Source organism: Linepithema humile, chromosome 1, assembly GCF_040581485.1.
Source record: "Linepithema humile isolate Giens D197 chromosome 1, Lhum_UNIL_v1.0, whole genome shotgun sequence".
NCBI classification, from domain to species: domain Eukaryota; kingdom Metazoa; phylum Arthropoda; class Insecta; order Hymenoptera; family Formicidae; genus Linepithema; species Linepithema humile.
Genome location: NC_090128.1, coordinates 22,051,346 through 22,075,208, shown reverse-complemented (window position 1 = coordinate 22,075,208; position 23,863 = coordinate 22,051,346). Strand labels below are relative to the sequence as shown.

The window sequence follows — 23,863 nt, the reverse complement described above, 5'->3', positions numbered from 1 at the left end:
GCACCATCCACTCAAGCATTTCTTCGAGCATCTCCGGAACATCCATGTACACCTCTTCCTCCAAAGAACCATTGAGGTAGGCAGTCACTACATCTAGCTGATAAATTGTAATCTCCAATTCAGCCGATAGCCAACATCAAACGGAGCGACTCGAGTCGAGCGACAGGCGCAAATGTATCATGGAAATCAATTCCATAAATTTGACTGTATCCCTTAGCCACTAGTCGAGCCTTTCTTCGAAGGATTGTACCGTCCGGATTGAATTTATTTGTGAGTACCATCCTACAACCAACACTGCGTTGTCCAGGGGGTGCCTCACAATCTTCCAAGTCTCATTCCTAACGAGACTCTCAATCTCCGATAGAATGGCACTCCTCCATTCTTCAGAGCTTCTGCTTCTCATTGCCTCACGAAGAGATATTTCTGATGTACCTGCAAAAGCAGCTCCTGGGTCAAGGTTGTCGCAAGCGTCCATTGTATCTTCTTTCATAAGACCTGTTGCATCCACGAACACGTCATCGTCTTGTTCCGTTTCAATCATAACAGACGGTTTATCCTGTTCACTACCAGAACTTTCACATGTCGATTGATACAATTTTCTTGGACGTCCTCTTGAACCAGTACGCAATATTCTCGGCCTTCCTCGTCCACGCCGACTCGTATCACATGTCTGAGGCGGTCGGGAATTCTGAGGAGTTGATAACATTGGTGTTCCACCAGGAACATTTTGCAATGGAAAATTAAGCGCCCGTGGAGACGATCGTCGACCCACCTCAGCTAACTCACCTGGGACAAAAGGGGAAGATGGAATTGTGGACGCCCGACTATATTTGTCTGGCAGCAGATCATAGATCTTCTGGCTATCCATGACAGTATCTCGCGCCGAATCCATGAAACGTACGTCTCGAGCAATAATTGCCTTACGTCTCTCAGGCACCCATACTCGGTAGCCCTTCGTTGCACGCGGATACCCAATGAAAACTCCTTTGATCGATCTCGGTGCCAACTTATCCTTGGCCGGATCCTTGTCGACGACGAATACCACAGCACCGAACATCCTGAGATTTGACAAATCCGGTAATTCCCCGGTCCATTTTTCGAAGGGAGTAACTCTTCCAAGGCTGCTTGAAGGACAGCGATTTCTAATGTAACATGCTGTCGCAACAGCATCAGCCCAGAACATTCGAGAAAGTCCAGACTGAAGAAGGAGGCATCTCGCCATGTTGAGTAACGTCCGATTCACACGCTCAGAGACACCATTTTGTTGCGGCGTCCGCGCGACTGTCAGGCGCTGCTCCATGCCACTCTCCTCACAAATCTTAGCCATCTCAGAATTACAATATTCTGTCCCCTTATCTGATTGAAGCATCTTCACTTTGCTTCCGATTTGACATTCTACATTATTCTTGTAGAGTCTGAAGGCTTCTGGAACTCCGCTCTTTTCCTTGAGGAAATATACTTGACACATCCGGGAGCAATCGTCAATGAACGTGACAAAATAACGAGCTCCACTGAGCTGCGTTCCAAAACTCTACTCTATTAACTTTATGAAACCCAGAGTAGTGGGGAGAAGAGTAAGTGAGAGTAAGTTACCAAGTCGAATAGATTTTGAACGCAGTAGAGTGAAGCAAAATGGCGGAACAAAATAAAAATAGTTTAATAAGTGTCATTGCTATTTGCAATGAAATATTTACAAAAAATATTTTAAATTTAGATCTTATAAGCGAAAGCGAAAGTGAAAGCGAAATGGGTGAATTATATTATATGGTTCAAGTTTCTCAATTAAGAGGAAAACGAAAAAAAAATGTTCGCATAGAAGGTTATGTAGATAATGTAATACCCAGATTTACAACACATCATTTTAAAGAACATTTTCGTATGACACCACGCTGTTTTCATTTATTAGAAAACAATTTAAGTTTAATGTTATCAAAACATAATAAAATAGGAAGATCCTATATATCACCGAGAGTACAGTTACTCGCAACTTTGTGGTTATTGGCGACTCCTGATTCTTACAGGTTGCTACAGAGTATGCATTTGTAAATGATAATTTTTATAAGATATTCAATAATGAAATATATCTATTGTTTATAGATCAGTGGGACTTAAATTTAATTTGGCAAAGTCGTCATTAAATCATTGTGTGCGACGTGTTGTGCAGGTTCTGTGTAATATCTCAAATAATGTGATCAAATGGCCATCTGTAAATGACATGAATACTGTTACTGAAAAATTTAAACGAATAGCAGGTCTTAACTATGTTCTTGGTGCTATTGACGGTACGCACATTGAAATTCCAGCACCATCTGTAAGTATTTTTATAGTTTTATTTTTTTTTAAATTTAATATATTCTTTGATTAATGAAAATATGAATTGATTGTAGGTAGACACGCGATCCTATTTAACAAGAAAATGCAGATATGCTGTAACTTTACAAGCAATATGTAATGCAGATTTATATTTCACTGATTGTTACGTTGGTTATCCTGGATCTGTGAGTGACGTCAGAGTTTTCCATAATTCAGACTTTTGGCACAATGTCAACAGAAATTATCGCAATTTTTTCCCTAATGAAGAATATATTATAGGAGATAAAGCTTATCCTTTGTATAAATGGTGTTTAACAGCTTATAGAGATAATGGTCACTTGTCACAGGTAAATTTGAAGAAACTATAATGTTAAGATATTGAAATTAATATATTAAGAATCACTTTCATCAAACTTCAAGTAATTGTTTCATTTTTTCTTAAATCTGAAAAAAGAAATACATACATACATACATACATACATATATATATATGATTGTAAGTGAACAGTATATATGTGCAACAAATATTATAATAAATAGCAATCATAACAAAATTAATTCATTAAAAAATTAATAAAAATCACGATCATATAATATAGATTTACCTTTTTGTTGACAATTAAGCTTTTTATTGATATCTACACATATATTTTTTGGATTCTTAGGATTTAAATTGTAAAACTCTCGCATTGTCTCTGTGTCAAGTACTGTAAGGATACTATTGTCTACAAAAATACAAATTAATTAACAAATTAAACAAATTAAATCATAAGCATGATATTATAAAGAATGTGTATATTAAAAATATACATATAAATATACAATATTCACATATAAATGTTCATTCTAAAAAAGAGAGAGAGAGAGATGGATAATATAAATATTAAATCTAATATTTATAATTCTAATTATAGCGCGTGGGCGCGCATGTTTATGTGTAAGATAGATTATAACTATATATATAAATATATATATATATATATATATATATATATATATATATATGTATACAATTTAGATATATATATACATCTAACATTAATATAAATATTTCAGTAAAAAATCTGTGTTAGATTAATCTGAGGAGAAATTAAAGACATGGCAATTTTTCCTTTTTCGGAAAAGATTGTAAAAAAATTTCAATATAAATATTTTTTTACTTACCTCTCACATCCATTACTAAAAATGATCCGTTTTGTTGCACTGGCATTCCATTTTCAGTGGTAATAAGGGTATGAATACCTTTAATTAACTTTAGAGCCATTACAATCAAAAATAATAATCCCAATATTAATAATAATTATAACCTTAAAATTTTTTTCTATTTCTTTCTGATACTAAACTTAGGCTGGTATTACATTTGTCGTACAACGAGCCATCGGACGTAGCAATTGGCTCTTGGATAGAGAGTAATACCAGCCTTACTCTTTTAACCCACCTCGAAAGCAGGGTTCATAGAGTTAACTCCGGCGTACTTTACTCTAACTTTTGGAACGCTTAAGCTCCGCCCATATAGTTAATCACTCTGTATTTTGGAACTGCGTAGAGTTAACTCCGCTACTCAGAGTAGAGTTTTGGAACGCAGCCCTGGGCGATGGCGTGCGGAACAGTCCAACCACGTCCGAATGTATAATTCTAAGTACTTCTTCACAGGGTGGATTCCCTTTAGGAAACGGTAAAGCGGACATTTTTCCTACCAAGCATACTTCACAGTTCTTTACAGCCTGAAGTTTCTCATCCGAGGGTACAGGCTTGATTAGATTTCCAACCATCTTCATCAGATCCTTTGAATTAAGATGGCCTAACCTTCCATGCCATTCCATTATACTCAAGCTCATGGAAGAAACGTGTGTAACTCCAGCGTACCCGACAGCCTCAGGAATTAGGTATAAATCACCCTGACGCACAGCTCTCATTTTTACAGCTCCATCTCTGTCCTTGACAACAGCAGATTCTCTCTGAAAAGTCACCGTATTACCTTTATCCGTAATTCTGGAAACAGAAATAAGGTTAGCTCTGAGGTCTGGCACAAATAGGGTATTCTGTAGCTCAATGATCTTACGACCTTCATTGCAAGTAATGGGGACTCTTACGGCCCCCTTACCCTCGACATCAGTTGATGCTCGATTCGCAAGATTGAGCCTTCCCTTGCTAGAATCATCGACCCATTCGAATAGATCTTTGCATCCACATAGATGAGCAGTGCATCCACTATCCAGTATCCACGCCGACGGTTTCACACCAGCGCACAAAGCTTGATGACTGGAGGGTATAGCGTCAGTGCACGTCAAATACGTATCGTCGACAGCCAACGCGCTAGGTTTCTCAGGCAAAGATTTCTGATTAGATTTGTTAGATTGCTTCGTCGACTCATTCCTTTTTAACTCCGGACAATCAGGCCATTTGTGTCCAGGTTTACGACATCTGAAGCACCAAACTCTTGGCTGGTTCTGCGAAGTTGCCTCTCCACGTTCCTTGCTCTTGCTCCTCTTGAAATTTGACTTGCCCCTCGAAGTAGGCCTCGCTGCCAGAGCTCCTGTGACATCGGCGATTGGATTCTGTACTCGCACCTCATACTCTTCGAGTATCTTCACCTTCAAGGCCTCCACATTTGGTAGCTCATCTCTGGACTCGATCGCCACACGAAAATTGTCAAAGCTGGAAGGGAGACTATAAAAAAGCATTATAGAGAGAAGATCACCGTTGATCTCAACTTCCATTGCTGCCAGTTTGTCGACCGCATCAAAGAAACGGCTCATGTGGTCACGCACGTCACCTCCTTCCGACATTCTCTGCAAAATCAGCTGCTTTAACAAGGTGGCCTTCCGAGCAGGACCTTTAGAAGCATAAATAGACTCTAATTTGAGCCACACTTCGCGCGAGCTCTCGAGATTTCGCACCTGAGCAAGCTGAGAAGAATGTATGGAAAGAATTAGATCTGACCTTGCTTTCCTGTCTAAGCGCTTCCACTCTTTTATTGTTAGCTCTAGGACTGTCAACTGACTCGCGGAGGCATTGTCGGGAGCCACAGGACACACGGTTTCGCCGGACACGTACTCCCATAGATCATTTTTGATCATTAATGCCTCAACTTGCATCTTCCACGTGTCATAGTTGTCTTTTGACAAAGCTTCAATTCTTGTAGAATTAATCATCGTTCCGCCCGACATGCTCTCGGATTGTCTAACACAGCTACGATGCAATATTCTTTAACTTTCATTAACCGTACGCAGCCACGAGGCAACTTAACCTTACGATGGAAATTCGCTCAATTTGCATCGCCTGGGCCCATAACCTGTTGGTTGAAACTATTTTGATGCGAGGATGAGCAGTGGGGAATCTCCTGTTAAGGGTGCGACTGATTAAATGCACTCGAAATTATTGAGGATAAAGAACCTTGCTTATTTATTACTGAGTAACTCAGACACGAGGCACACAAAAATTTGGGCGACGATAGCTTATACAGAGAGAGATACAGTCCGTAATATCAGAACAAACTGATAAGGGCGCCACATACAAGCGAATCGAATTACATCGATAATCGATAACAGCACTTCACCGCGAGATGGCGAAGAGTACAAATTGTCCGCGAAATTACAAATACACCTAACATCTCTCCACAAAAATTCGAATTTCTTCATTCAAATTTTGTTTATTAGCATTACGACTGCCTTCATGAGAATCATATATAATAACAGACTTTGCGTCGTAATGACAAGTAGCCCAATGTCCGCTCGCGAAATTACTGTGCAGTATTTGCAAATGCTTCTTTTTTAGATTTTCGAGTGGAACAATCTGATCAGGAAATATCGTCAACCATACAGGTCGAGGTGCATATTCAGAATTTCTTTCGAGTAACGCATGGGAACTATCTATCATCGTTTCTGTCAACCATTCTTCGGAAATCAAAATGTCTTTTTCCTTATTGCCATAATAGAACTTGTGACACTGATGATGCATTTTGAGCTGGCGCTCGGGGCAGCCTTATACAGATATATGGCGCTTAGGGCAGTCTTTTAGTTATGCAAGTGTCACAATCACCTTAAACGAATAATTAAAGTTACAGAATTCTATATCAGATTTTTTAATTGGGCGCCTAGGACAAGCCAGCCAGGGCCAAAACTCAGCGCTATTGCAGCCGATATTTTAATTCAGCGCTTACGGCAGCCGTTATACAGCGCCAGAGCAGCCGATTATTTTTTCTAATTTTTTTCTGGATCTGAAAAATAAAAAAAGTGTATTAATACGTAAAACAAACAAGTTATAAATTTTAGATTAATAATTGTAAACTTTGTACAAGTTTTTTTGCAATAAGCAAGCAAACAGTTTAAAATAATTTTAATAAACATATGCAGAGATTTAAAATTATTATACTAAATAAAATATTGCAGAAAATTTGCTTATAAAAAAGTGAAGCTACATTTATCTTCTGTATAGTATTTCTGAATAGTTGAAAATCAAGTAATCACATTAACATTTAAAAATAGTATTTATTTATTATCACTAAATCATCAATGCAATCTCCTAAAAATTTTTGCTGTTTCTATTCTATATAAATAAATCCTGTTTATAAACTTTGCTTATAAAAAAAAAATTATTCCATAAATTCTACACTTATATTAAATATCTCGAAAATAAAACATTTTATAGGAAAATGTGTTAGACAAAAGACGTTTGGTTCGAAAAAGGAAAAAAATGGACATATTAATTTGGATGAAAGCGCTTCAGAGATTTAAAAGTCAATCTAGTTTTTTTAAATGGAACTCTATCTTAATTTTTTTATAAATCGATTCCTCGCAATATCCGGTGTTAAAAGTTATATAGGTAGAATGGCCACAAATTAAATAGTTTATGAGATATTTTATACGTTGACATTGCAGCCGGCATCACCACTGCCCGAGAAACGGAAAACGGAAGAACGAGTACAGACGAAAGGGTAACGGGCGCAAGTAACCCAAACCCAATAAAAGTAGTCATAAGATAGAATAGATGTACAATGTTATATTTATCCTAATAAATTATAATTTTACATGTCAAACGACCTCTGTAACCTAATTATTACCTTAGAAATAAAATTACAAAATAAGATATAAAATAGGTAAATCGCAACAAGTAGCGGCAAGCCTCGACAAATATGTCGTTAAAGTTAAGTATTATAAAATACAATAAAAAGGTAATAATTACAAATCGGAAGCATAACTGTATGTATTCCATATAAAAACAATCAATTATATTGATAAGCAAATTATTTTGTTATACGCGCTAGTCAGCGAATTGTCAGAATGCGATCTGACAACGATTAATTTATTTTAGCATTTACGGTACATTAAATACATAATTATAAACGTAGTACATAAGTTAAATCTAAAATAAATAAAGAAATACAAATAGCATTAATAATGTTACCGACATATGCCCGAAGACGGTAACCGAGAAACTCGTTTTCTCATTGGAGGATTCTGGCTTCGATAGCGACCAGCTCTGATTGGTCGACGAAGTAAGAGAAGGGAGCGCACGCTTCCCGAGTATAAAAAGGAAGTCGGAATAACCCAGTAAGTTAGTTGAGTTCAGCCAGTCCGAGCGGCTGAAGCTCTCAATGAGAGCATCGCATTTTTATCCGACGCGATCATGACTCAAGTGAGTCATCACGATTAATATTAAGTGCGCGCTACATTGTATAATCATGTGCGGCATAACCAGCGCAGACTGGATTGTTATAAATCAATACACAAATAAGTGTTCTAATTTATTTTTAATAAATTTCATTTTTAATCTATTTAATTAAAAATGTGGAAAGTGTATGTGATTTATCATCCCTCCTATAAACAATCCTCAATCTCCTTGAGCGGGATGAGAGAAGGGGACTGTACGATAAAAAATAAACATTAATAAGTTAAATGATTAATAATCATACTTACCTGGTGGAAGCAGCAGCGGATCCAGAAGCGGGTGGAAGTACAGCACCTGAAAATAAAAAAGAGACACATTACGGTAAACCTAGTTACTGCTTGAGACCCAGTGCGCGAGTGCACAAATTGGATTACTCAAGAGATCATCTCCGGCGGTTTGCAACACCGACACATGCAGTTCAGAGGACTGAATGCTGTGCTGGAAGGATGTCTGCCAGGACGGGTTGCTGCCAACAGGCGCCGACGAGATAAATGGCAACAGGACCAAGGACACCGGATACCTTGCTAATTAAAGGTTAAATTAGCTGGCGACCGTTGAAATGAAAAGCGTTATTCTACACCGGTAAGTGATAGAGTGATATTTTGTCATAAAGTTGCTTTGTCCGGTTAAAACATAATTTTACTAAAACAATAAAATATCTCGTAAAATAGTCATTTTTCCATTACCTTATCTGCATACTTGTATGCACAAAATAATGAAAAGAATCAATTAGTGTAAAGAAATAAATAGTTTTAAAAAAAAATATGTACCTGCTTGTTGCAAATTCATGCTTTTTCTTAAAAACAACTATGTGTTTCCTTTACACCAATTTGTTCCTCTCATTATTTTGTGCTTATAAATATTCAGGTAGAAATATTATGTCAAATAAAAATAAACATATGCATATAATATATCTTGAAAACTATTCCATTTTTGACCATCCTACCCTTATAACTTTTAACAGCGTATATTGCAAGGAATCTATTTATATAAAAAAATTAGAGCACTTCTATTTAAAAAAACGAGGTTTACCTTCAAATCGTCGAAGCGCCTTCACTCATAGTCAAACTAATATCCTTTTCCTTGCTTCCTCTTCAAAGCGAACAAGTTTTTTCTAAAACATTTTCCTATAAATAAAAAAATGTTTTATTTTCGAGATATTTAACAGTTTTTGAACTTTTGGGACACACTGTATATACAACCTACAGGGTGCGGCATTTAAATTGAAACGTCTAAATGCCACTCTAATTTTTTTAAATAAATCGATTCCTCGCGATATTCGATGTAAAAAATTATAACAATAGAATCTCGTTAAATATTCATTTTTCGATTATCTTATCTCAATACTTTTATGCACAAAATGATGAGAGGAATCAATGTTTAAAAAAAAATATGTTACTGCTTGTTGCAAATTATCATACTTTTTCTTAAAAATAACTGTGTTTTTTATATACCAATTGATTCCTCTCATTATTTTGTGCAGAAGAGTATATAGATAAGATAATTGACAAATGATTATATTACGATATATTTCATACTTTATGTAAAATTATGTCAAATTAAAGTATAAAAATTCTCCTAAACTATTCAATTTTTGGCCATCCTATCATTACAACTTCTTACGTCGAATATGGTAAAGAATCGATTTATAAAAAACTTAGAAGAGTTCCATTTAAGAAAACTTGATTGATCTTCAAATCTTTGAAGCATCTCCACCCAAGGTGTAACTAATATCTCTATCTCTTTTTCTTTTATGAAGCAAACAACTTTTGTTTAAAACATTTCTTTTCATTTTTATTTTTTATACATTATTCTAAAAGGTTTCCTCAAACTTCAACAGCGTATTCTAGCGGTCCTGATGAAACAATTCCTATAAACATATGTCCTGCAATGTTTCCTTTTCAAGATACAATCATTTTTTAATTTTTAATGAAATTTTTAATTTTATTGGAAAGTGCAGTATTAAATCCAAAAAACAATCAAAGTAAATGTTCGAAATGTTCGCCAGCCGCAATTCAGCGCCCAAGAACAGTATTGTCGAGAAAAAAAGGTATCTCGAAAAGAAAGCGTTGTAGGACACGTTCATAAGAACTTTTTTCATCCTTATGACCGCTAGAATACGCCTTTGAAGTTTGAGAAGACCTTTCAGAAACACCTTGTATATTTTGGAGTCTGAATTAAAATGCCGCACCCTATATATGTATATATATTAATAATAAATAAAATTTTATTAACTAAACAACTGCAATAATTGTTCAATAATAAATTCAACAAATCAATAATAGAAATATCTTCCAAGAAATATGTTCCAAGAAATATGTAAGAAAGCAGTAGACCGTTATATTACAACGATCTCGTTTGTCTAATGCAGTGCTCGAAATTGGTTGAACATTTGAGCCGATTTCCGCGGTAAACGCCTCCTTTCCTCTCCTTACCGCGCGCGCCGCAGCCGCTAGGGCCAGCACCGCCGAACGTTAGGAGCGGCACTATCTGATTATGAGTGGGTTCTTCTCCCTATTTATTAAAATTTTTAAAAATGTATTAAAATTTATTAAAAATAAATTTTTTATTTTTAAATTTAATAAGTGGAAATATTTCAATAGATTTCTACGTCACTCATGAGGTACTAATGCTGACGCGTTTTTTTTTAAGTGGTTTCTATCTACATTATTGCATCAATTGTTCATTCTCATAAAAGGCCAAGAAAATCTAATTAAGAAAATCTCTTTTATATATTTTTTTTAAATTAAGAATTTGTTATTTTTATCTTTAGTAGAATAGGCCTACGGGGGAAGCCACTTTAAAAAAAAAGCGTTAACATTAGTACCTTATAGGTGACATGGAAATCTATTGAAATATTTCCACTTAATAAATTCCACTTAATAAATTTAAAAATAAAAAATTAATTTTTAATAAATTTTAATACATTTTTTTAAATTTTAATAAATAGGGAGAAGAACCCACTCATAATCAGATAATGCTGCTCCTAACGCTCGGCGGCACTGGCCCTAGCGGCTGCGGCGCGCGCGGTAAGAAGAGGAAAGGAGGCGTATACCGCGGAAATCGGCTCAAATGTTTAACTAATTCCGAGCACTGGTCTAATGCATAATATATTACATGGTAACGTAAGCGCGAGAAAATCATATCTACTCAATAATTCCTGTGATAGCTAAGAAAGCATATGTATACAATAATTATACAAGATAATACATAAATAGAATAAATGGAAATGTTAATAATAGTAATTATTTCTTACCTGATTTTAAACTCCAGAAAGTATAGATAATATATAAGTAAGCTTCAGAAAGTCTGTACTCTCTATTACAGTATTTGCGTAAAAATCTTCAAAGTAAAATAAAGCCGCAGATTTATTTTATTTTATAGCTCAGGCTTCTTCTATGTAACTCCCACAGAACAAATTCTAATGGATAGAAAAACAGAATATCAAAAATTGTTGCACATGTGTCTGTATATCTATAAGTAAATTTAACTTTATTTATTGGTCAAGCAACGGTTTGCTGAATTTTTAAAGAAATATGTTTTCATCAATGATAAATAAATCGCAGAACTAATTTATTTCCTAAAACAATTAAATTGACTCGACGAACTGTATTTATGTAAGAAGGCAATAGACCATTATATTACAACGATTTCGTTTGTCTAATGTATAATATTAAATGGAAACGTAAGAGCGCAAGAAAATCATATCGACAAATACCTGTAAAAGTTAGGAAAGCATATACAATAATTACAAGATAATACATAAAATAAATGGAAAGGTAATGTAACAATAATAACTATGCATTACTTACTTATGTAGTTAGCCACTTCTTTATACCAAACACTACTTAAGCAGTTAACCTGGTACACTCTGTCGTCAATATTTACACTCACTGATCAATGAAGTACTGAACATTGATATCCCGAATTCATAGTCGCGACATATAGATCTACTTATATCGATAATCTCGATGATAACTAAATCCATAATGTACATTTACACGAACTTACTGCAAACTACATTACCGGCTGTCGAAGTGACGACAATATTATTGTGAAAGTTTCAAATCTGTACTAATTATTGATTCAATGATCTTCAATGATCTCTGCCCTGTGGGGACCTATGGCGGACCGCTTCGACATTTGTGAACGCATGAGGATGGAGGACGATGTAAGTAACTCCTTTAATATTGTTCATATTTTATTAACAAATAAAATTAATACAATAAAATTGCAGATACTAATGATGAACGAAGAATCTCTCCTCAACGGCGATGTCGACGTCGACGTCGATTTAATCGCCGCCCGTTCCGTCGCCGCCCGTTCCGTTGCCGCCCGTTCCGTTGCCGTCCGGGACGTGGCTGCTGATTCCGTCGCCGCCCGTTCCGTTGCCGTTCGGGACGTGGCCGCCGGTTTCGTCGCCGCCGGTCCCGTTGCCGCTGATTCTGTCGCCGCTGGTTCCGTCGCCGCCGGTCCCGTCGCCGCTGGTTCAATATCATCGAAACAAAACAGACAAGGTAACATAATTTTAATCCATTAAAGATTGTACCATATATTAGTACTTACATAGTGTATAATTATTAGTACTTACGTACTGCATATTTTCCTACACACTATTTTTTAGTACTTACGTAGAATATATTTTTCTTTGTACTATTATAAAAACACATATGTAATTAAATTAATTTTAATAATTACAGATTATAGACCGAGAGGTAGAGCCGCAGGAGCTCGCCGACAGCAGGAAAGATTTATGCAATTTTTATATCAGCTATCCATGGCACCACATCACTGGGGCAGACACAGGGGAAGAGGCAGAGGAAGAAGGTAAGAAAGCATTAAAAAATTTCTAAAAATTACAAGTTATAGTTACATGTATAGTTATTACATTTATTTTACAGAAACAATTAGGTATTATTAAGTCATGGTGTTCAAGCGGCTCGTCACATCGCTCAAGAAAAAGTTTTTTTTAGTTATTTTCTAATATTACCAATAAAACATCTGTTTCACAGAATGTAAGTGTGATGTGACAAAATACTTGTGTTAGAATGCGAAATAATTTAGTTACTATGTAATTAGGTTAATATTAATGCACAAAATTAATTATGTGACAAAATTGAGATTATTTTTCAATTATTTTTGCACATTTTGGATGTAACATTTATATTAAGTCAGTTGTATATTAACTAAATTATCTTACATTCCAACACAAGTATTTTGTATCACACATATGCCGGTATTCATAGTCCGTTCTTATATTCAAGATCGTCTTAAGCACGAACTTATATTCGCTCTCTTCGTCAGACACAATCTATGTGTGACGAAGAGAGCGAATATAAGTCCGTGCTTAAGACGATCTCGAATATAAGAACGGACTAGGAATACCGGCCTTACATTCTGTAAAACAGATGTTTTATTTCGAATATTCAAACTAAACTATCTTTTGTTGTAACATGTCTTCGGTTTGACTGCCCCATTGATATAAAGCCGTGGATAGCTGATGTTGTGTGTCGAAAGACCACAACGTAATAATTATAGGTTAATTAGGCAATAACAATAATAAACATTTAGAAGGCCATTAATCGAGGCCACTTCTCGAGAATCCTGTGACAAAAGTTATTTAATTATTAAACAATTAGGCGCTGACGCGAGCACTCGTTCTTAGAAGCCCGAGTGTCACTTGCGTCTAAAGTAGGTTAAACAGATCAGCATTTTGGTAACACAATGGATCGATATAGTTCAAGTCTCATTGTGTTCCGAATACTGATCCGTATAAATTAAGGCGGCACACAAGGCGCCGCGGGTTTTTATCAGCAAAGTTCCGGACGAAGCACGACACGTCGCGTACACGCGTAACCACGGTAGTACGGTCGCCGAATAAGTGAGGTGACAAGTGTAATAAGAAGATACCAAATAAAAGCTATTCTATATATATTCAGAAGTGCCTAATTATTCTACACTCTCCAAGCCAAAGCCCCCTTGACCAGCACGGCGAATCCCGAATCTTTACGCAGCGCCTACCGCCACCAAAGTAGGCGCAACAAATTGGTGGCAGCGGTGGGATTCGCCATCTTTACCGTTTACCTGGATGTTCTGAATACCCTGATGACCTGGGCACGGCTGCAGCTGGACCAAGAAGCCTAACTCGAAGAGTTAGAAGCGCAGGCGCCAGAGCTAAAAACAACGCAAAACGAAAGTTAAAGTGTTGAAACTGGTGACCAAGAAAGTAACAAGGCCGAAGCAACCCGCAGCAGCAAACAGCAGAGGGACAGCGTGAGCCTAGCAGAACGCCGCAGGAGCTGAATCAGCGCAACCTGAGCAGAGCGGTCTTATCGCAGAGACGAACCGCGACCTGCCTCAACAGCCGACAGCCGGACGCAGAAGACAGCCCGACGCAACGGCACGAGCAGCGATTCAACATGCGAGCGATAATAATTCTGTAAGTTACTGACAAAAAATTGTACACTAAAAGTTAAGCGGCGTTAATGTCCGAGGAACGCGATAACCCCAACGTGCAACTTAATCGATCCTGGCTATTCAGCAGCCAGGGCCAACGAGCGATAAGCGCACTTATAAACCCGAGTCAGGGAACACAGCGTGCGACACGCGGAAATCGCGAACTCGAAACACAGAGTTCTAGTACCGAAAACGCGAGCGAGAATCCGGAAGTCCACGAGAATATAGAAGTAAATCGACACTACTCTTTCGGGGAAATAGATACTAGTCTAATACCCGAAAGCGAGGATAGGGAAACGCGTCGAAACAGACAAATAGGCAGTAGAACACCGAGTCGCGCGTCAGCAAATAGCGAGTCCGAACTGACCTCATACGATAGCAGTATATTCGATCCGCGCGAGATAAGATACCGGAGCACGATGGCCCAAGCACCGCGCAACATAACTGCCAGCGCGATAGACGAGGATATAGAATCGTTACGCAAACAACTAAGTAACGAGGGCGAAGAGACCGTAATAGAGGCTGGAACGCATAGAAATCGCGAAACTGAGCAGATGGAAATAATGGTCGAATTTATGAGCGACATGCGAGTTCAACTACAAGGGATACAGGAACATTTCCACACGCAAATACTACGCTTACAAGAGCAGTTCGTCGATCTACAAGAACAGCAACGCGATATAAGAAATACGATCCGACCAGTCGCGTTCGGGCCTGATAATAGGGCACAGGTTTCACCACGACGTGTAACAGAGACGAACGTGACATACGGACGTGGCCCATCCGATATACGAAGTAGGTCCCTACCCGCGACCAGCTACATGCAATTAAAAGAGGCGCGGAGTATAATACCGGAAATTGACGGTACCTCGCAGCACAAAATTCAAGAATTTTTAAGCGCAAGCACATATGCAATGGAAAGCATAAATCCTACAGAAGAGTCACAGTTACTCAAGGCCATATTGTGCACTAAGCTAAAGGGAAAGGTCATGCTCGATTTCCAGACGCGAAACATACAAACGTTCGCGGAACTGAAGCAAGAACTCGAGGTATGCTATACGACCCGTAAAAGCATTGCTCACCTGCAGTTAGAGTTTAACACACTCAAGCAAAAGCAGGGGGAGGGCGCTCAAGCATATGGCCTGCGAGTGGATCAGCTCGCAATGAAACTCTATGAGTCAACGATTGAAGGCAAGGGACACACCGTGGCCGAAAAGAACACGATTAAGGGAACAATACAAGGCCAGGCCCTGCAAAATTTTCAATTAGGATTGCAGGAGGACATAAAAATAATAGTCCGATCGCGGAACTACAGCAATCTGCAAGAGGCGATAGCAGTAGCTGCCTCAGAAGAAAAAATGAGAGGCCCAAACGTAATGAATAAGCCTAATTACAAAGCGGTAGGTACCACGCGAGAAAAACCACCGCAATGCGCAAAATGTGGCAAATGGGGCCATCACGGACGCGAATGCCGCACAAGTCGCTTCGCTAACCGATTCAACTTACCCAAGGCGGACGGACAAAGAGTAAACGCTCTTGAAAAATATTGCAAGCATTGCAAAAAGACAGGACACTTGCGCGACGAGTGTTGGCTGCTAAACGGCCGACCCGAAAAGGGGGCCAACTCAAACGATAATGTACGCCCAAGAGCCATTAAATACACTAAAAGTGATAAGGGCAAGGGCGACGATAGCGACAACGAGAGCGAGGTCACTGCCAAGAGAACAGCTCGACCAAGTCGCACATACTGATAAAATAGCGCAAACAAACACGGATTTGGATCTAATTAAAATCCCTGTTAAAGAAACAAAAGGAGAAATATCTACCATGCTAGTGGATACCGGCGCTACATTAACATTAATAAAGTTAAAACATCTGAAGGGAGAAACGCTAATCTATGACGAGAAAATTACATTAATTGGCGCCACCGGAAGAAAAACGGAAACTTTGGGGATAATTGAAGCCAATATACCCATACGCAACAAGCGCATAAGACACAAGATACATATAGTGGGAGATGATTTCCCCATAACACATGAAGGAATTCTGGGCGCAGATTTTTTGAAACGGCATGTGACGCATTGGGAGTACCCCACTAAGCGACTAACCATAGGAGAAACTACATTCAAGCTGTTTCCTTATAAGAAAATAACATTGGCACCACGAAGTGAAACAGTCGTGCAAGCCACGACAAGCGAAAACGCTCTAGGAGTCGTGCACGTATTGGAGACACGACCAGGGGTGATCATCGGCGGTTGTTTAGTAAACGCCAGTGACTATAGCTGTCCCGTAAGCGTAATAAACACCACCGACGAAGAGATCGAAATACAAGCCCCACACGTCGATATTGAGCCCATAGAAAATGAGGTGGGAGCACAAATCTTAACCACCGGAAAATGCGAAGAGGAGGATACAGTACCTTTATCGCGTATTGAAAAAATAAAGAAGTCAATAAGGACCGAGCATATGAATTGCGAAGAAGAAAAAGCTATATTGGCAATCTGCGAAAAATACAGTGACATATTCCATTTGGACGGAGAACCCCTGACCTGCACCGAGGCACTGCAACACGAGATCGTAACTCGAGCCGGTACGGCACCCGCGAATACGCGACCGTATAGATTACCGGAGAAGCATAAGGCCGAAGTAAATAGACAGGTACAGGAAATGCTAAGAAACGATATCGTACGTCCAAGCTCGAGTCAATGGAACGCACCACTTTTGGTGGTACCGAAGAAAACAGACGCTTCGGGAAAACCTAAAATGCGAGTCGTGGTCGATTTCCGAAAATTAAACGACCTAACAGTCGGAGACTCTTTTCCACTGCCAAATATAACAGATATTTTGGACCAACTAGGGAATTCGAAATATTTTACAACGTTAGATCTGGCATCGGGCTATCATCAAATACCCATGGCAGACAGAGATAAGCAAAAAACGGCTTTTTCAACGCCCTACGGGCATTATGAATTTAATCGGATGCCGTTCGGGCTAAAGAATGCCCCGGCAACGTTTCAAAGATTAATGAATACTATTCTGGCGGGCATACAAGGAATACGGTGTCTGGTCTATTTAGACGACATCGTGATATACGGCGCTAGTTTAGAAGACCACAACCGGCGACTATTAGAAGTATTACAAAAAATACGCGACAATAATCTGAAATTACAGCCGGACAAGTGTGAATTTCTTAGAAAAGAAGTGGCATATTTAGGACACATAATTACCGAACACGGAATTATGCCTGACCCTGGAAAAATCCAGGCAATAAAGAATTTCCCTACGCCAAAACAAGTCAAGGATGTGCAATCATTCATAGGACTGGCGGGCTATTATAGACGATTTATCGAAAATTTTTCGAAAATAGTCAAACCACTCACGAAATTGATTAGAAAGGGAGTAAAATTCGAGTGGACACAAGAGCAGCAAAGAGCTTTTGACAATCTAAAGGAGAAATTAATTACCGCTCCCGTCTTGCAGTATCCAAATTTTAACGATGAATTTATACTGACTACCGACGCATCGGATTTCGCGATAGGAGGTATCTTGTCACAAGGAGTGATAGGACAAGACCGACCAATAGCTTATGCTAGTAGAATTCTTTCTCGTGCAGAACAAAATTATAACACGACGGAAAAAGAATTACTCGCGATTGTGTGGGCGGTCAAACATTTTCGACCGTACCTATACGGGACCAAATTTAAAATTGTCACCGACCATAAACCGCTAATTTGGTTGTTTAACGTGACAGATCCAGGATCTCGTCTAATTAGATGGAGACTGAAATTGGAAGAGTACGACTATGAAATCGTACACAAAGCCGGAAAGTACAATACAAATGCTGACGCACTAAGTCGCAACGTCGCTCACGATATACATATAATCGACAAGGAGAAAGAGAGTGACGAAGAGGAAGAAGAAAGAGATAGCGAAAAAGAGATAAAAAGGTACACGGAGGAAGAGAAACAGCAAATATTGTATGAGTATCATGATGCACCGATAGGCGGGCATCAAGGCGTGCAACGCACCATAAATCGAATCCGTTTGACTCACAATTGGAGAGGGTTAACAAAAGACGTAGAACGATACATTGCCAAATGCGAGCATTGCCAAAAGAATAAATTAAAACGGCGAAGTAAAGCGCCAATGATTATTACCGATACTCCGGATAGGCCATTCGAAAAATGCGCACTAGATATAGTAGGACCGTTAACCGTAACTCTAACCGGAAACAAATACGTACTAACATTCCAAGATCATTCCACGAAACTGAGCAAGGCAATGCCCATCGAAAATCAGGAAGCTGGTACAGTAGCGAAGGCATTCGTTACAAAAATAATTTTGGAATACGGAGTGCCTGACAAAATTCTCACCGACCAAGGAACGAATTTTATGAGCGAAGTGTTTAAGAGCACTTGCAAACTGTTAAAAATTGAGAAGATTCGTACAAGCGCGTACCACCCGGAAAGTAACGGCGCGCTCGAAAGATCGCACAGGACACTAGCAGAGTACTTGCGACACTACATAAACGGAGATCAGACCGATTGGGACGAATGGCTGCCCTACGCGATGTTCACATACAATACTACACCACATACAGCGACAGGCTATACGCCATTTGAACTGTTGTACGGACACCAGGTTACGCTCCCTACGGCCCTGACTTGTCCTCCGAAATTAACGTATACGTATGATGACTACGTATCCGAGTTCAAAGAAAGATTGCGCGCAGCACACCAGGTAGCGAAAGCGAACATGCAAGAGGAGAAAGCAAAATCAAAAGAATGCTACGACAAAAAGGCTATTATAAGCACGTTTAGAGCAGGCGACAAGGTATTGCTATACGATGAAACACTGCGCCGTGGACGCTCTAAGAAATTAGAATCTTTATGGAGAGGACCGCATACAATAATTAAACAAAATTCCGACGTGAATTACACTATAAAAGCGGGGAGGAAAAGCATGGTCGTTCATGCGAATCGTTTAAAATTATTTGTGGAACAATAAACACTTACCTCTCCGCCTCTCCTTGCTTCTCCATGCACTTTATCATATGCGCTACCGGCACGCCAAACCGGAAAAACCGAAAAATCGAAACAGTACTAAACTACGCGCCACTCGCTCTATAACGACCCACTGGTAAAAAAAAAAAAAAAAAAAAAAATATGCTCATTCATATCCAATGTAACTTTATAACCACCTGATAACAGGTATCTAATTCTCCGGGAAGCGCTTGCAACGCAACCTGAGACAAACCTACCCGTCACCGTGGACCGATTCCAGCAAGAGCCTGGGTTATATTTCGAGGAGATTGGAGACCTGAACATTATAGACTCTACCTGGAAACTAGTAATCAAACTCGAAATATCGTCGTTAGGTCAGCGTCATGAGCATATCAGAGAATGGGTCGAGCGAGCCGAAAGCGCGAGGGACACGATACATCCGAATCGTCCAGAGAAAAGCAAATTCGCGAATCTGTTAGAATTAATAAAGAAAGATGAAGTTAGATTAGCTGCACTAATAGACAGATTAAACAGTATTTATAAGGATTCATCAAATAGAAAGCGCGGACTGATTAACGGAATAGGTTCGCTAGCTAAATCGTTATTCGGCACTATGGACGCCGACGATGAAAAACAAATAAACGAACAACTGATGCTAATACAAAGTAACCAGAAGACGCTTACGCACGTAACGCATAACCAATTAAAAGTATTAAATACTACAATAGCGCATATCAGTGATTTAGAAGAAACCATCGAACAGAATAACGAAAGATTATACGATCTAGATAAGCGTATCTACAGCGGCACATTGTTAATTATCAAAAGCGGAGAAATAAACGAATATTATACTATTATTAATAAAATGTTAACCGATTTACAACGTGACGTACAGAACGTATATGACTACTTGTCCTACGCTACACACGGAATTATACACCCTAGGTTAGTTCCGGTAGAGCAAATTTTTAGCGAATTGCGAGCGATAACGCCACACTTGCCTCAAGGGACGCACTTCCCCTTTGCCCTCGAAAATAGTGGATGGCCGTTACTAGAGAAATTGACCACTGTTAACGCATATTATGCGAACGACACTGTGTACACTATATTAAGATTTCCACTTGTATCTTATCCTAAATATAAGTTAATAAAGATAATTCCTCTACCTGTCCATAACCATGGCGAACTATTTACCTTTACGGAAATAAACCAACATGTAATTGCCGTTAATCTGGAATTACCCTCCTATGTAACCATGACGGTAGAAAATTTAAGTAAGTGTGTAAAAATCGTAAATCAGTATATTTGTAAACCAGACAGTCCAGTATACTCTATAAATCCGAGAGCACTCTGTGAAGTACAGTTGTACGCGGGACTAGCGAAAGAAAATGCGTGCGACGTTAGATATATTAAATCTAACCAAACGATTTGGATAGCTCTAAGCAAAGAAAATTCATGGCTGTATTCGACTAATAAAGAACAGGAAATAATTATACAGTGCAAAAATAAAAGGGATATGCGAATCAAAATCGAACGCACCGGTAGAATTACATTAGTAAATAATTGTAAAATAATTACGACGGACATGACCATCAGGACTTTAACGTCAACAAGTGACACTAGCATTCAAGCCTTTTTGCCGAAATTTAATTTAACTCTAATAAAAGAGACGGTCATAAATAAGCCAGAGGAGGCAATCAGACCAATAAAATTAAAGAAAATCATCCAGAGCCCTAAGGAACTCATGGATTTAGGAAGAGAAATAAAAGAAATTAACAAGGAATTAGAAGAAAGTAATGTTGTGCAATTCAAAAAGCCAATATTTATTTATCCTATGGTCACTAGTTCTGTAGCCATCGTAGTTATTGTGTTAACTCTATTAATAGGAATGGTAATTGTTCTAGCAAAAAGAAAAAGGGAAACTCGAGAACTCTCGCAACCCCGGAATGCGTAAAATTGTAAATCATTATAACATGCACTACTCAGGCTACTACTGAGACAACTGCACTAAACAAACGAAAACTTCGTACCTCCGTTTTCTTCTTTTAACGGGGGAGGGATGTTGTGTGTCGAAAGACCACAACGTAATAATTATAGGTTAATTAGGCAATAACAATAATAAACATTTAGAAGGCCATTAATCGAGGCCACTTCTCGAGAATCCTGTGACAAAAGTTATTTAATTATTAAACAATTAGGCGCTGACGCGAGCACTCGTTCTTAGAAGCCCGAGTGTCACTTGCGTCTAAAGTAGGTTAAACAGATCAGCATTTTGGTAACACAATGGATCGATATAGTTCAAGTCTCATTGTGTTCCGAATACTGATCCGTATAAATTAAGGCGGCACACAAGGCGCCGCGGGTTTTTATCAGCAAAGTTCCGGACGAAGCACGACACGTCGCGTACACGCGTAACCACGGTAGTACGGTCGCCGAATAAGTGAGGTGACAAGTGTAATAAGAAGATACCAAATAAAAGCTATTCTATATATATTCAGAAGTGCCTAATTATTCTACACTCTCCGAGCCAAAGCCCCCTTGACCAGCACGGCGAATCCCGAATCTTTACGCAGCGCCTACCGCCACCAAAGTAGGCGCAACACTGATATAAAATATCTTTGGTTTGATATTACAGTTTTGTTAAAATTTTTACAAAATATACAAAATAAAACTATAATATCAAATCAAAGACATGTTAAACATAAAATAATTTAGTTAAAACATTCGAAACGACACTTATTATGTTTCATTTAGCGTAATTGTGATATCAAACGCAATACTTATGTTTTATTTCAAATATTCAAATTAAACTATTTTTAGTTGTAACATGTCTTTGATTTAACTGCCCCATTCATATAAAGTTATGGATAGCTGATATGAAATATCTTTAGCTTCATATCACGGTTATGTTAAAATTTTTACAAAATATGCGAAAAAAACTATGATATGATATCAAAGACATGTTAAACATAAAATAATGTAGTTAGAACATTCAAATGACACTAATTATGTTTCATCTAGCGTAATTGTGAAATACACAAATCCAAAACAGATATAATTTCTGTTTCAAAAGAAAAGTATCGTAAAATAAAAGATATTTTATGGGTACAACCCAAAATAATTAGTTCTGTTCAAGAATCACATAAAAAAGTTCGAAAAAATATTACTTGGGTCACACATGGTTTTCAAAATATAGATAAGGGTTCGTGTTATGCAAATGCAGTATTGCAATGCTTTTTACATTTAAATGTTATTAGAAAACTAATATTTGAGTATGATAAATTAAGTATTTTAGGTATTTTAATAAATCAATATGAAAACAAACTGCCTAACTTGAATACATATGTAATACGACAAAGTTTAGGAGAATTTTTCTCCAAAAATGTTAAACGAGATGCATGTGAATTTTTTATAGCTCTTTGCACGAAATACGATTATATAAAAAATTTAGTTGAGCATCAAGTCACTTTCATTAAACGATGTAAAAATTGTCATAATACGACGACTATTGTTAATAAAAATATCCTTCTTTCAATTCCTGTTAATAAACGGAAGAAAAAAAGTTTTGATCTTAATGAATTATTAAATGTAACATTTTCTCATTGGTGTCAATTACACAACGAATCATGTGAAAATTGTACAGGAAATGACATATTATGTAAAAGTGAATTAATATTAACCGGAGATATAATTGTCATGCATTTAATAGCAATTCAAGACGGTATATCAACAAAAACAGATAAGTTTACTTTACGTGCTGTCCCAACAACTAATATAAATATTGCTGGACAATTCTACAAAGTTATGAGTGCTATATTCCATCATGGATAATGTATCGAAAATGGTCATTACACAAGTATATGTAGAGAAGAAATGTCTAATACTTGGATTGAAGCTGACGATGCGCAAATTAGAAAAAAACAATGGCCTAGAGGCGCTAAAGATATCTGTATCATTTTCTTACAGAAAATTGATAAGTAATTGGTGGTATTATTTGATCATATCTTTTGATAATAAATGGTAAAAAGAATTGTCATATATAATCAAATATTTTATTAAAATATGTTCACTGATGACGAAAATCTTTATGGATAATCAAATATATGTAAAAAAAAAGAAAATAAAGAAAGTTAAGCCAATGACGCTTAAATTAGACAAATACAATGGCCTAGAAACGATTTGTTTGATATTTACATAATTATATATAACTTTATATTATTACAACATTAATCAAAGAGGACCGTTTTATATGACGGGGGTGGTGGTGGGACTCTTTAGCAAAATCTAATTAATTATTTCACAATTGTTATTTCACTCTGAAATATCAATATAAAGTTAATATATTTAGTAATATTTTTACTGAAAAAAAGAAATGATATCCATCAATCAACAAATTACCTTTTTAAAAAAAGGTAAAAAAA

At 37.6% G+C, this 23,863-nt stretch overlaps 2 protein-coding genes across 2 annotated transcripts; both read left to right on the top strand.

Moving 5' to 3' along the window:
• The first annotated feature begins 1,632 nt into the window (after positions 1-1,632).
• LOC136997326 (uncharacterized) lies at positions 1,633-2,701 on the top strand. The gene is made up of 3 exons (XM_067347989.1): positions 1,633-2,021; positions 2,098-2,311; positions 2,388-2,701. Exons 1-3 carry the CDS (start codon positions 1,633-1,635, stop codon positions 2,679-2,681), a joined length of 897 nt encoding a protein of 298 aa, XP_067204090.1. The 3' UTR covers positions 2,682-2,701.
• Positions 2,702-6,737: 4,036 nt separating this feature from the next.
• LOC136997120 (uncharacterized) lies at positions 6,738-16,190 on the top strand. The gene is made up of 4 exons (XM_067347447.1): positions 6,738-12,154; positions 12,221-12,500; positions 12,684-12,810; positions 12,885-16,190. Exon 4 carries the CDS (start codon positions 14,469-14,471, stop codon positions 16,188-16,190), a length of 1,722 nt encoding a protein of 573 aa, XP_067203548.1. The 5' UTR covers positions 6,738-12,154; positions 12,221-12,500; positions 12,684-12,810; positions 12,885-14,468.
• Positions 16,191-23,863: the final 7,673 nt, after the last annotated feature.